General features: G+C 38.3%; 1 protein-coding gene across 9 annotated transcripts in view; it reads right to left on the minus strand.

Moving 5' to 3' along the window:
* CTBP1 (C-terminal binding protein 1) overlaps window positions 1-13,475 on the minus strand; it is a 182,626-nt gene that overhangs the window by 41,550 nt on the left and 127,601 nt on the right. The window contains exon 1 of one of the 9 annotated variants that reach the window (XM_017820697.1): window positions 804-892. The exons of 7 other annotated variants lie outside the window; for them this stretch is intronic. Coding sequence is in view for 1 of the 2 variants with exons in the window: in XM_017820696.1 (XP_017676185.1) it covers window positions 804-837 (34 nt within the window). In the remaining variant the exon portion in view is untranslated. Of the gene's footprint in view, window positions 1-803; window positions 893-13,475 lie in introns of those variants that run through there. One more of the 9 variants, XM_017820696.1, reaches the window with a different exon arrangement.

Below are 13,475 nucleotides of genomic sequence, written 5' to 3' on the forward strand. Positions count from 1 at the left end.
CTGCAGTCTGGACCAGCTCTCTTGGAAAGAAAAACCTATCAAAACCTCAGTCTAGTCCAGCTTTTATGAAAAAAAAAAAAAAAAAAAAAAAGAAAAAATCAGTTTTCAGCTGCAGAACCCGAGAGGAGGCCAGCCCCATGTGCAAGCACTTAAGTGCCTGTGGGTCCCACAAACAAGAGGATTAATCAACGCACTGTCCAGGTTTGCAGCCAAAACAAGAGGAAGGGTCGTGAGCTATCCTACATCTCCTCTGGCACCATGAGGACTTAAAAATGATCAGACCAACCTCAGAACAACATGTAGTTTTTTAAGCTAGAGAGAAAAGGAGCTACCTAAGCAGGGTAGTGTCCTCACCGCTCCCAAATCCGACCTGTACCTCCCATTGCTCCTGAAGCAAAGGTGCATTATTTGTGCTACACTCCAAGGGGGATGAGTTGAAGCCAATGCCATTAGGCATGCTCATGACTGGAGGGTAAGAAAGCTCTCTAGGCTCTAACATACTCTACGCTGTTAAAATGTATTTTAAACCTTTTGTAAAACAATTTTCATGTTCCGAACTGACAGTTACTGAAGTGATCAATGAACAAATAACTGAGGCTGCCACCGCTTACTGACATCAGAAAACATACCAAAATGCAACAAGAAAAGCTATTAGGATTAATGATGATTAACAATGTCATTTTCACATTTTTCTGCTGCTGATTAATGGAACATCATTAGGATCAGGAATGTCTCATATAAGGCATACACATTAACTTAACTAAAGGACATTGTCAGGTTTGTAGGCCCAAAATTTGACCTACCTTTCATTTTCTTAAATCTGTTTGCAAAGTCCATGTAATTCTTTAAATGTGTTTTTCTTTTTTCAAAACAAATGCTTCAATTCTTTTTTCTGAAAAATACATCAATGCCAAAAAGCACAACACTTATCAGTAACCCTATAATGACAAACCAACAGGCACACGAAATGGAGGAGAGCAGCCTGGCAAAGGAGAGCTGTCACGTCTCTGGGGATTCTTACAAGTGCAAAGATTTGATAAGCAGGAAAAATCCCTTGACAACATCCTTTTCAAAGAATTTGTGTTACAAAACTTTCTTTATACACTGTAAAACGTCAAAGTGATTTACGTTTTTAACAAAATGCAAACTACTGAAAAATCTAATCAATATTTACAAAAACAAGAGCCAAAAAATGACAGGTTGGATGTTCAACTGATTTACAGTCTTGCACATGTAACATGAGACTAATCCCCTGTGGCATTTACCTTTACTTTATATTCTTACCTAGGCATAAATTCAGTGAGAGCTGTCATTTATTTACCATAAACCCTCAAAAAAATTTGCATGTTTTCCAAAACTAAATGCTAATATTAATTCAAGTAAAGAACAAGTTGTCAAAACAAACAAAAAATATCCTCCTCATAACACGAACACAGAAGCTGTTATGAATTAGGTTTGCCAATATGCACTATTAAAATTCCTAGAAACATCATACTTCAAAAACATATTTTAAGGTTCCTGACCTATGATGCATTTTTACTCTTTGGACTTTGTTTTGAGAGATCACTGTTTTGTGCACCGTGAACTCAAGTGACATTAAGATTCAAGGTAGAGCAAAACTCTAAGAGCAAACAATTAGAAATAAATTTTAAAATACAACACAGGTACAAGGATCAGTAAAATGAATGCAAGGAAAAAAAGAGCACTTACCAGCCTTCAGTATTTTGATATTCAGCATATTTAGATGCTGAATATGCAACACAAAAATCTCCTGATTCCACCAGAATCTGAGCCAACACTTTTTGCTGCTGCCTTCAAGACAAGCAGGATGCAAATTCCCATGATTTGGGATATGGGACTGGAGGGGAGCACAGGGGAGAATATTCTTAAATAAAGAACACCAACAAGGGGCATGCACAGAAAAGTGACAGCCACCCTCGGAAGACTGAATTACTCAGCAGATTAAATTTAATTTCCTTCTTTTCTCAACTCATTTAATGCTTCTAACTACGTTTCCTAAGATTTTTAGGAACCGGCTGCAAGGCTTATTAAAATTTATAGGAACAATCCCAAACTGATTTTCAAAGGAGCAAGATCTGGACTTCACAGTATAAATGCAAGAGAAAACTGAGTATAAACTTCACTTGAAGCACGTGTTCAGTCCCTGTGGAAGTCCCCAGAGCTCAGAGGTTAAGGCTGAGCACACTGAAACTTTACTGGAAGAGCAGAGCACACGAACACTGTTGGCGCCTATGCTTTTTATTTACCCAAACTCAGTAAAAACAAGTCATCTTCCTTCTTTTCTTTTTAATTTGCAAGAGACCAAGAAAAATACAAGTGGTTTCCTGTGCTGTGTTGACCCACTGATGTGCAGAGCAGTCACACCCGGTTGTATCCTCCTGGTAACTGTGCAGGTTGAAACGCACCCAGAGCTCCACAGGACACTCACAGCTCACGCCCTCACACAAATGTAAAACCAACACCACTGTGTAATTACCACCCCGGCCCACAGACTTTAATGGTACTTGGATTTCTGCACACATCTCACCATTATTTCACCACCTGTGAGAAATGAAGCTGGGTACCCAAGCAATCACTACAGCAGAAAACACAAAGGCCTCAACACAGTGTTTGGAAACAATGCTCTTACTTGATTTTCCCTTTTGGTACCATCAAAACAGAATGACCCAATGATTTCTATTTAGAAAAATTCCACACTTCCCTGCTGTTACTGGAACCCGAATCACAGTTCCTCATTACTTTTCCACACTCACACAGCAGGCAAACTTGCCATTCTTAGACATTATTCTGACAACCACAAGGATATGGGTTTCTGTTTTATTTTTTAAATAGCGTTCCCTAACTAGTAATTTTGCTGTTATTCGTCCAGCATCTGTCAGTGTCCACACAAAATCCTAAGTGCCTGCCAGGGTACAATAAAACAAAAGGTCCCACAAGGCATATCTTGAAAGCCTGTGATCAGAAATAAAGGTCCAATAAGGGGAAACAAAATCATCTGGTAATATTTTCTATTACTACACACGTACTTCAAACTTCCACAAGAAAACTGGAAGTATTTCACATCTGTCAAAAAATTACTCAAATTACATATTTGGAGCATGCTGTAATGATATGCCTAATCTTAACTAATACTTTTCAGAATAAGACTGAAAACAATATGAATCACACCTATTTAATGTCAAATAAACAAGCAGTAATGGCATCATGAGCTGTGGTAAAATGTGTTAATTTTCTATCACCATTTACAAAGCAAAACAAATTAAGACATTCAGCAACAACTATATCAAGTACCAAAACCAGAAAGTCTAAGTGTCTGCAATAAAACATACACAAAAACCAATGTTGCAGAAGTGCTGCTTTCAAGTATCACATACATGAAAGCAAATTCCAGAGAAAAGCAAAACATTTTTAAGGCCTGAGCTTTCCCTGGATATGCAGCATCTTAGTGCCTGTCCACAGTGAATATTTCACCACTTCAAATATTTTTACCTTTATTAAGTAATAAGGAGTGGGGGGGAGACAAATAAATGAGCAATGGTGGAGCTGCCCTAGCTGAGTTCACTCCCATCAATCCCAGCTTCAGAGAAATTCTGGCTAAGGCTGCCAGCTTCAGTAACTTATTCCATGAGTTTTATGGTGACTGTGGAATGCCCCTGCCCACACACGCTGTGGCAAAAGCCACAAAGTATTTGGTAACTTACAGGAATCGCTGCAGGGAAGCTGGGGACAGTCCCTACAAATAAAGAATCAACGAACTTGAGAATTATGACCCTCAGCAACCACGTTTGCCATGACTATGGACATCAATTTCCCAGTTATTGATGGGGCAGCTTCTCCAAAATAAAGAACTGAAGGCATGAATCAAGTCTGCATCACAAATGTTCCCAGAGCTCACCATATGCTGGGTGTGTATCAGAATATGCCTTCACTTCCATCCTCTCCCAGGACAACCATGGAGAAGGCTGATTATGGCAACTGGAGGGTAACCCACCCTAACACACTCCCAAACTCTAGTTTAAAATACAACTGAGCTTATATTTCAGACCATAAATTTTATGGGTTGGTGGGTGTGACTTAAAAAAAAAAAGGGGGGGGGGCAGAAAATTCCTGCTGGCAGTAACTGGAAAAACAATCTGCTTCAACAATTGCACTAGGAGCAGAATGATTAACTCCCCGAGCCATTCCAGTAACAATACAGATCATGCCAAGACTTACTAAAACACTTTCCACGGAAGAAGCGGGACTGGAGATTTTCAGGACAACATTTAGAATAAATAACACAAGCCTAGAACGGGTTGGCAAAACAGGGCTGTGCTGCACATGAAGGGAAGGACATCAGTGGCCCGTCCCCTCGCTCCTTTAGCCATGGATTGAGCACAAAGCTTGGAAGCATTGCTTTCTCACTTTAAATCAAGTTATCAGAACTGCCATCTTGGCTGTGATTTGGATAAAAGCTGAACAGCCACATAACGTTAATTTAAAATGCAACTCCCCTAAGGAATGACTCTTGATGTGCCTGTAAAATATGATGTATTTGAACTATGTAGGAAAAAAGAAGAAAATGGTAATTTGCTCCTCCAAAAACATTACTCTTACAGCCAGTTATTTTATTCCAGCAGGTTTGGCGTTGTTTGCTTTGTTTTAAACCACTGCCTGAGCTGCAAATATGCTTTGGGATAAAATACCACTTTTTAGCATTGTCAGTGCAACCACTTTCAGAGTATTAATTTTACATTATGTTTTAAAGACACTGACAAGTATTTATTACAACATAAAATTTCTGACTGTAGCCTGCACTAATGGCTACTCTCTCTCTGTGCTTCTTTCCTCATATTTTAGATGCTGTACAGGATTCCAAGAAAGAAACCCAATAACCTGAGCAGAGCCAACATCAAAGGCTTCCTTTATTCTGATCCCAAACACCAAAAGCAATTTCTCTAACAGCACACCTGTACTTTGACCCAAGAACGTTAAACTATTACCTGGGACACTCCTTATTTTCCTTATCAGAAAGTCTGAAGATAAGCAAGTGTGGGGCCTTGGATAATCAAATTAGTTTCACAAGATTTAATTTTTATTTTTTTTTGAGGTCAGCAGAACATGCTCAAATGACACTAAAAATAACAGTACGGAAATATTGTACATATTGAACACTGACATCTCCAATTTCTTCGTTAACTCCTGAAACTTTTTTTTCCTGTATTTTGGGAAAGCAGCAAATGTGATTCACCATCCCCTCAGCTGAGCATCATGATGCTGTATGTGTCAGCAATCCTTACAGTGAAAAAAAAACCAAGCAAAAACCTGTGATTCTTGTTTAAGGATGGGAAGAAGGGAGGAGAGCTGGAAATTTCCTTTACGACAGACAGCTAAAAAACTTTTTAAAAACCAGACAAATATATATATACAAATATACATAATCCAGACTTCTAAGATCAGCATAATTAAAACAGGTCAATTCAACACAGCATTAAGGTTTCTGGTAAATGAGGATAATAAAATCCCTCAAGTTACACTTCATTATGTTCTTCTGAAAACCAAAGAAACTCTGACAAACGCTGAACCTCTGCAAAGGGTTCCTTAAAGCTCTTTTTTCTCTCTCCCTTTCTGGTTCCTCCCACAGCCACTGACCTCTGCTGTTCTCTGTCAATATTAAGAAAATGGATGATGATGATTACAAACTAGAGAACAGTGCTGTTGTAAAATGAGAAAATTTGAAGCATAATGAAATCAAAGTCCTGCACCTCCCATCCAGGGTCCTCTGCAGCCGAATCAAGCTTAAATAAACAGTTTTTTCTCAAAAGATATTCATTTTGAAGGTAAGCAAACAGGATGTATAAAAATGACAAGCTCACTGAGTATGGGCCAGTAACAACAGTTCAAGTGCCAAATAAAACAGGCAGTTTAAGGCAAAAGCTGGATTTATATTATCATGTTACATTTAATCATAATATAACCAAAGTGTATGATGTAAGAGAGCTGCTCTACTGAGCTTTTCTTCAAGTAGAGATCTGAGTTTCAATTACAAAGGCTCTGGTCCCAACATCACAGTTAGAGCTGTACTGAAAAACAGAGTTAAAATTGGGAGTTATTCCCATGACTTGATGAGAGAAGCAAAATATTTCTTCCCACACATACCACATGCTAAAGGGGTTTAGGGAAGGTTTTTGAACATTTTGAGAGCTTTCCACTGAACTAGTGAAAAGTCAGAAGTGTTTAAAAATGACCCATATTTGCATTTTTTTCACTAGGCTTTACAGTTTCTTTTACTCTCCAGTTTAAGCATTTTCAACTTGAAAAGGATCTATTCACATGCATTAAAATGCTTTGCAGATAATTATAAATTTTTCAGGGCACAAATCATGTTCTATCTCTGTTAATTGCATAAAACATTTATGCAAGTATTATAAAAGTATTATAAAAGGAATTATTGAATCCACTATTAAGAGTTACAGAATCCTAAAGCAAAAGGGGACCAGGGTACCCTTCACTCTTCACACAGATTTCTTGCCAGGTTCTCTCTCTGGCTGTGTATTCTTGGTGGGATCGAGCGCTGCTTTTTGGAAAATGAATTCACTACTCCATTTCCCCGTAAATTAAGTTAGGATGTCGGTTTGTAGTTTTATTCCAGCCTTTTCTGTGCATATTTTAGCTTAAAAACATAAACTCGCTCCAGCTCCCGTGTCCTCCAATCTGCAGGCAGAGGCACTTACAAAATCTGCCCACGGCGCGTCTGTGCGTCACACAAATGCCATCTCCCCCTCTCCCAGTGACAGCCTTCAACTCGTGCAGCGCCACAGCTCGTGAAAAACGGACAGTTACGAAAAAGGGCCCCCTTCTGAAACAAAATATAGACTGAAAACAGTCTGAGCAGCAATTACAATACTCTGGTTTACACTCGATTAGAAGCTCGATTTTACTCGATTAGTAAAAAAGTCTGAAATAAAGAAACCTCACTCCGTGATTTTTCTACATTCTGTGAAACTACAAAGAGGAGGAACGTCAGTAGCAGGATAAACAGCAGCATGCTGAAAGGATGCAGGAGCATTGTGTTTCTGAAAGAAGACAGGAAACACTCAAATTACCTGGAATTTTATCATTCTAAGATAAACAATCACAGAGCGTATCTTGAAACTCATTCTGTTGTTCAGAAAATGGACATGGCAGAGAGAAAGACACTGGAAAACAAGTCTGATTCCTACTGCCTGTGATTTCTAAAAAACTGGGAGAGAATGACAGCTCAGTCCTTGCCCAGTGCAATACAACAGCTATCAGAGAACTCCCAGAAACCATCATGACTACTTTCCAGAACACCATGGGAGAACATGAAGCTCATCCCTTGCACTTCGGATTGAGACATAACAGAGTAACAGGTCTCCATAACACATTATTTTCCCTATTTTCTGAACGTAAAGCAAACCAAACCAGTGCAGGTGTATCACTGCAAAAGTAGAAAACTGAGTTATACTTCTGCTCCCTAACTTTGGCTACTGCCACTCTCTTTTTGCTTACTAGGTTCTTTGAAAACACAACTGTTATTTCAGAGGAAACTGTAGCTCTTAAAACATTTTCTTCAGATCAATCTTTTCATTCTTTCTGCCCCTCCTCAGTCAGGACTATCAATCCCAGTTACAAAAGGAAGAGGAAAAACAAGTGCTGAAAAGAACAAATGAAATCTAAAAAATAACTCTCTGTGGTGAAAATTGTAGATCCAAAAGTAGCCCAGATGAGGGTCATTTATTAGGTCTGCACTGAAAACCAGGTTAAAATAAAGTACATATAAACAGTGAATAAGCAGGTGTTGGTCAATGAGCTAAATGCTTTAAGAGGAAACTCCACCTGTGCTTTCTCATTTTTTTCTGAAAAATAATTAATTAGCATTATTTCCTTATACAGTCTACACCACACAGTACATTGTGAAATGTGACCCTGAGGGGCTTAGATAAAACACTCAGAACTATATATTCCTTAAAGCATGTTCAATACTCCATATAAAGATAATTAAACTGTGATGTCAAAAATATTTAAAGGACAACAAAATTAGTAGCTTACTTCTCTGGGAGGTCTGACAACAACCCACAGCAGAGTATGGGAGAGCTTCCCATCATAAGGGAAGCCTTTGATTTCAGTGTGTAGTCTACCCAATCTGTGGAAAAATTAATTCAAGAAGGACATCAACCACACACAACAATCTGGGCAAAGAATTAAAAATATGTAGAAAGAGCCTGTACTTGTTACTGAGTATTCCATTCCAGAGAGAACATGAAAGAAGAGATCAATCTCAGCCAGAAAAGTGAAAATTCAGCATGGGGATTAAGTCAATTAATAGTGGGAGTTTTATCCTCAACGTAGTTCTCACTGCTGCCCTTCCAGGACCAGGAATGCCATTAGGCATTTCAGGGAAGGCTGGGGAGGGAAAAAGTAGTTTAGTGCATCTTCTCTCCACTTACTCTGCAAGTACACCAAGAAGATGAAAGGGTGGGACCCATTTATTTTTCACTCTTCTCTGTCAACAGACCCATTTGTTTACAAGAGAACGAGGGTGGGGGCAGATGGGAGAAATGGTTTTATTCTGCATGATGAGATATTGTCACACAGGAAGCGGCAAGGCCCAACTTTCCACAGCTGCATCATGGTGAGTGAAAATCTGATCTGGAAACTGCCCTAGAAAGCCCTTGTCTGCTGTATTAAACTCTATTTCTCAACCTCTGAGAAAACCACTTGCAAGTAACTACAAGGAAGCTCTGAACAGTTTCAGTAGAAGAGTTTGGCACAAAACAAGACATTTCTTCTCCACCGAAGTTTTTAAATAGTAAATGTGAAAATGTGTGGGGGTTACACCTATAGGGATTTGTTTGTGTCATTTTATAGTTAATTTTTTTTAAACTGTCCAGAGGGAGTGAGCCATATGGCTGCTGAGTAATACCATGAAATTCATAACACAAGACTAGTGGCATGAACAAAGTATTTCTAATCTGCGGATCTGTAGTTCTTTTACTGAAATTTGCCAAATCCTGCATAGACTTACGCTTATTAAATTGAACAGTGCGTACTTCAAATTAAGAAATAAAGAAAAAGCAGTGCAGTACTACACCCAAAGAGGCCAGATGAACTGATTGTTTATTAAATATGTAAAACAGAGTTATGAGCAGTACCAATTGAATTTGTTTGTTCTGCACACTCTCTATCAAATGGTTAGTGAAACAAAGTGTCTGAAGCCTGGAGTAGGATGGAGAAGTATGTGCCAAAGTAAATGAACTCAAATCTTAGTTTTATTCTGCATATCCAGTTTGTATAAAGCTCTTCAGACAATGGTCTGTAGCTGTCAGGAATGAGACTGAATCTCATCCTCAAGAACTCGAAAGCAACCACACTGAAGGCAGTCTGCTTACAGCAGGTCTTAGACAGTTATCTATACTTAAAACAGTATTTATTCAGATACAGTTTCAAATCTTTAGAAATGTGAACCAACACTAATAGTCTAACTGTTCTTCATGAGGATGTGTGATAGCACTTGTAGTTTCTCTCCAAGCAGCAGTCGCTGCCGCAGACCATCACACCCCCACGAATGCTGCTGCAATAACTGTAAGAGCAACCAGAAGTTGATTTTTGACAGTATTGAGGCATTTCAGAACTTCAAACTCCTCTAACTAAAATCACAAAATATCTATGAAAGCATTCTGCTACTTTTGGCAGTACTGATCAAAGCAGATCTCCAACCTTTTCCCAGGGAAATGCAGCAAACCCCTAAAAGAAAACAGGCCATTCTTCCAATTAAAAAAAAAAAAGGGAGGGATAACGTCACTAAATATATTTAAAAAAAAAATTGAGTGTTGTGATTTTGCACTGTTGAGAAGTATCACATGCCTTCTGGGCTTAAATGAAGATTTTGTGTTAGTCTTTGTTTTGCTGATTCTGTCAAGTTACATGTATAAAACCAATTTTTATATGAAGTACTGTCTTCATAATACAGTGCACACGATGGAGTAATTATTTTTTTTCCTCTGTTAAAATAAAGAGCACATTTTCCTCTCTAAGACAGAAGGAAAGATAATTTACATTGCATCAGAAAGCATGCAAGTATTAATGATGGGGAATGATGAAGAACATAAATGGCTTCTATTTTCACATTCAAAAACAAGTACCTGCAAATTAACGCTAAAAGCAACTGGCCTATAAGGGAGCCATGTTTCCATGCCAACTGATCACAGAAAGACACAATTCAACAAAAAATGAATAACCTACAAAAACAAGAAAATAAAACACAAGTAGAAGTGCTGGAAATCAAGATCCTGACCATACCCAACTATTTTACAAGAACAGCAAAGAATACAACAAAGGATGCAATTTAAGACATGAATGGTGTACAGCTAATGACACTTCATCATTACAATACTTCTAAAAGCTGTCAGTCTCTAGTCAAGAAAAACAGGATACAGAACACCTCTATTAAGGAGGAGGGAACACTTGTACAATTCTCACGGAGGTTTCGCAGTTGGTCGACATGAAAGCGCCAAGTGCACACTGTGCACATCTTTCATCAGGATCTTCTGTTTTGTCTTTAAGAAGGTCTTGCTTTGTTCCTCGTTCACAGAGTTGTTCTGGGGTTCTGCAGTCGCTCAGCAGAGCTGGCTGCAGAGCGAGGTTGTCGCTACCTGAGCGTTCCTTGCAAAATCAAGCCCATTAGGAGTGAGCAGATATGGATCTGCACACAAGCAGCTCACAGGACCACGTGCACAGATCTAACCTAATTAATATTTATATATATTTGATAATCTGTTCTAATTAATATTTTCTATGTGTATGAGTGAATTTGACTTCACAGCTGATAAAAGCATGCTACCACTATCAACTGGTTTTTTACTACAGCAAAAAAATAAGTTAGAAGTACACAGATAAAGTCATGGGATATACAGTCCACACATATATGCAGTTGTATGGGGAAAAACCAGACTTAAGCAAGAAAGCTTAGAAATACTGAACAGATGAGAATGCTACAGATCTAAATATAGCTGGTTCCAAGATACTGACACACAATAAAACCAGCAGTTTGAGTATATGTTCCTTAAAACCTCAAGAAATAAATAACCCCCAACTAACAGGCTCATAAACCCTGTATTCTAAACTACTACAAACTGAAGACTAAATTTATGTTTATTGGTATGTCTTTATCAAGGAAGCAACAGTGCTTTTCTTCCAATTTAGTTCTTAAAAACATACTAAAAGTCGTTAGAGGTTTGAAACTGATGAAAAATTATGTCATAGAACTGGAATTTGGAAATCCCACCATTAACGAGAAATGCACAATTAATTTCAGTGCATTTGAATTTTACTGTTTTGTCTCATTCCTCAAGAGAACAGAAAAACGAGAGCTTGTATCCACCCTACTGAATGTGAACACAGATTACATGACAATGGGCCTATATACTGCATGAAAAAAATGCAAAGTTTACATTAAATGATTTTTAGTTTCATTTACTACCCTCAGTCTGTGTAGGAACCTCAGTGACATGAGTGGATAAAAGAAAATAGTTATGCAGCCATGTTCCTGCTTATCTAGACAGCACAAAAGATTAAGGGTTTCACCAGACTTTCTTCCTCTGTCTATTCAGAAGAGAATATTATTAAGAAATGAATTTTTAGATGTAAGTTCCTTGTTGACCTTTTAAACAGGCATTGATAACAAAAACCCCATGCATTTTCTAGGGAAAGCTTTACCATTTAAAGATAAAAAGTAAATATATTCTAGTAAAAAAAGACCCAAGCTGAAAAGTTCTTAAGTCACCAAGATGATTCTATTTTTTTTCAACAAGAGCAAATGTTTATATCACAGCCCAAGACAACTACACAGTAAACATTTAGCATCTCTGAAATTCTCTATGCCTCTGAGTACCTTTCCTCAACCTCTCTTTAGGGCTGGACACTGCCAACTGACCCAGCATTTCTGCAGCTCTTCTAGAAGCCAAAGAAACTGGTTATTCATCTGTGTGGAGAGGCCATGATTTCTGCATATTTCTTCATGTATAAACTATTACTTTCAGGCAATACACACTAAATTCCTGTCTGGGATCCTAAAAAAAAAACCTAATACAAAAAATGTACACATACACTCAAGACACAGTTAAGACTATTCCTAATTGATAAAACTCTGTATGTAAAGTCATGCACTTCACAATAACCTTTGTGGTATGTGACCTCTTCAGGAGCTCCTAAAGTACAAAGATATGAATTCCAACAGGGAAAAAGGTATTTTGATAAATCCCTATCTATCTTAAATATTATAAAAATTACCCCTACTCAGAGCAACAGCAGCAAGTGAAAGCTGTCTGACAGTACCTGCACTCCCAGCTCCACGCTTCCCTGACAATTAATTCCTGCTATGTTTTGGAAGGACCAGGGGCGGGCAAAGCTGAGTAAGATGAACGGTCAGTTCATCTTCTCAGACCTTTACCTCTTTTCATCTATTGTCGAAGAGTTTCTTCTGTTCTACAAACACCTTTCTATTTTTTGGAACCTTCTGAGAGTCAGTTTTCTACTGGTGAGATCGTTTCACTAGCACGTATGAAATCATCCACAGAGCACACGGATTTTTCACATAGCACTGCCCTGGGCAAGATCCTAAATGGTGAACAGAAAACTCCATGTTATTTAAATATGAAGAGGAGAACAACAATGAAGTAAAGAAAAAATAAATCATTCTCAAAAGAGCAACAGCTAGGAGGGAAATCAGGAACAATTTCATGTTCGGCAACACTTCTTAGCCTTGGCCAGCACAGTGTGTTTATATAAGTGGAAGAAAGAATGCTGCCCTGAACCTGCCCATTATCCCACAGAAAAGGTATTGTGGGAATGCTAACTTTCACCTGGCTAACTTCCAGAAGCCAGCGGGAAAAAACGCCCTCTTAAAATTTTAGTCAACTGAAGAATACTCCACATTTTTCACATTTTCCAATTATTCCAAGTTATGTATAAACTAACATATGCCTTGAACTAAATCCATATAAAATGGTCATAACAAGATGATGGACTACTCTGCAAAAGAATGAACCAAGGAGTCTCGCATCCAACCGGAACAGCCAGTACCATATTTCACAATCCATGGCAGCTCTGCAGAAAGCAGACACATTTCTAAAATAGCAGAAATGTTTGCAGTTCAGCTAAGAGCACTTGCTGGACAATATGAGTACGAATTAAAAAAAAGTGCCATCCCAATTTCAGGAATGCAGTCCAACGCTGTGATGCTGAGCTGCAACCACGTGATAAAGATATTGTTTGAAGCCTGCATTCTGTCATACAATTAAAAAGAGAGAAATGCATCTTGCTATGCACCTAATATCTGCGTGGGCCCCACAACTGAAATCACGACACAGAATTATACAATTTTTTAGGTTGGAAAAGACCAGCACTAAACCATGTCCCCAGGTGCCACATCTTATAAAAGACATATGTGTCTT

Source organism: Lepidothrix coronata, unplaced genomic scaffold, assembly GCF_001604755.1.
Source record: "Lepidothrix coronata isolate B3197 unplaced genomic scaffold, Lepidothrix_coronata-1.0 Scaffold85, whole genome shotgun sequence".
Classification (NCBI taxonomy): Eukaryota; Metazoa; Chordata; class Aves; order Passeriformes; family Pipridae; genus Lepidothrix; species Lepidothrix coronata.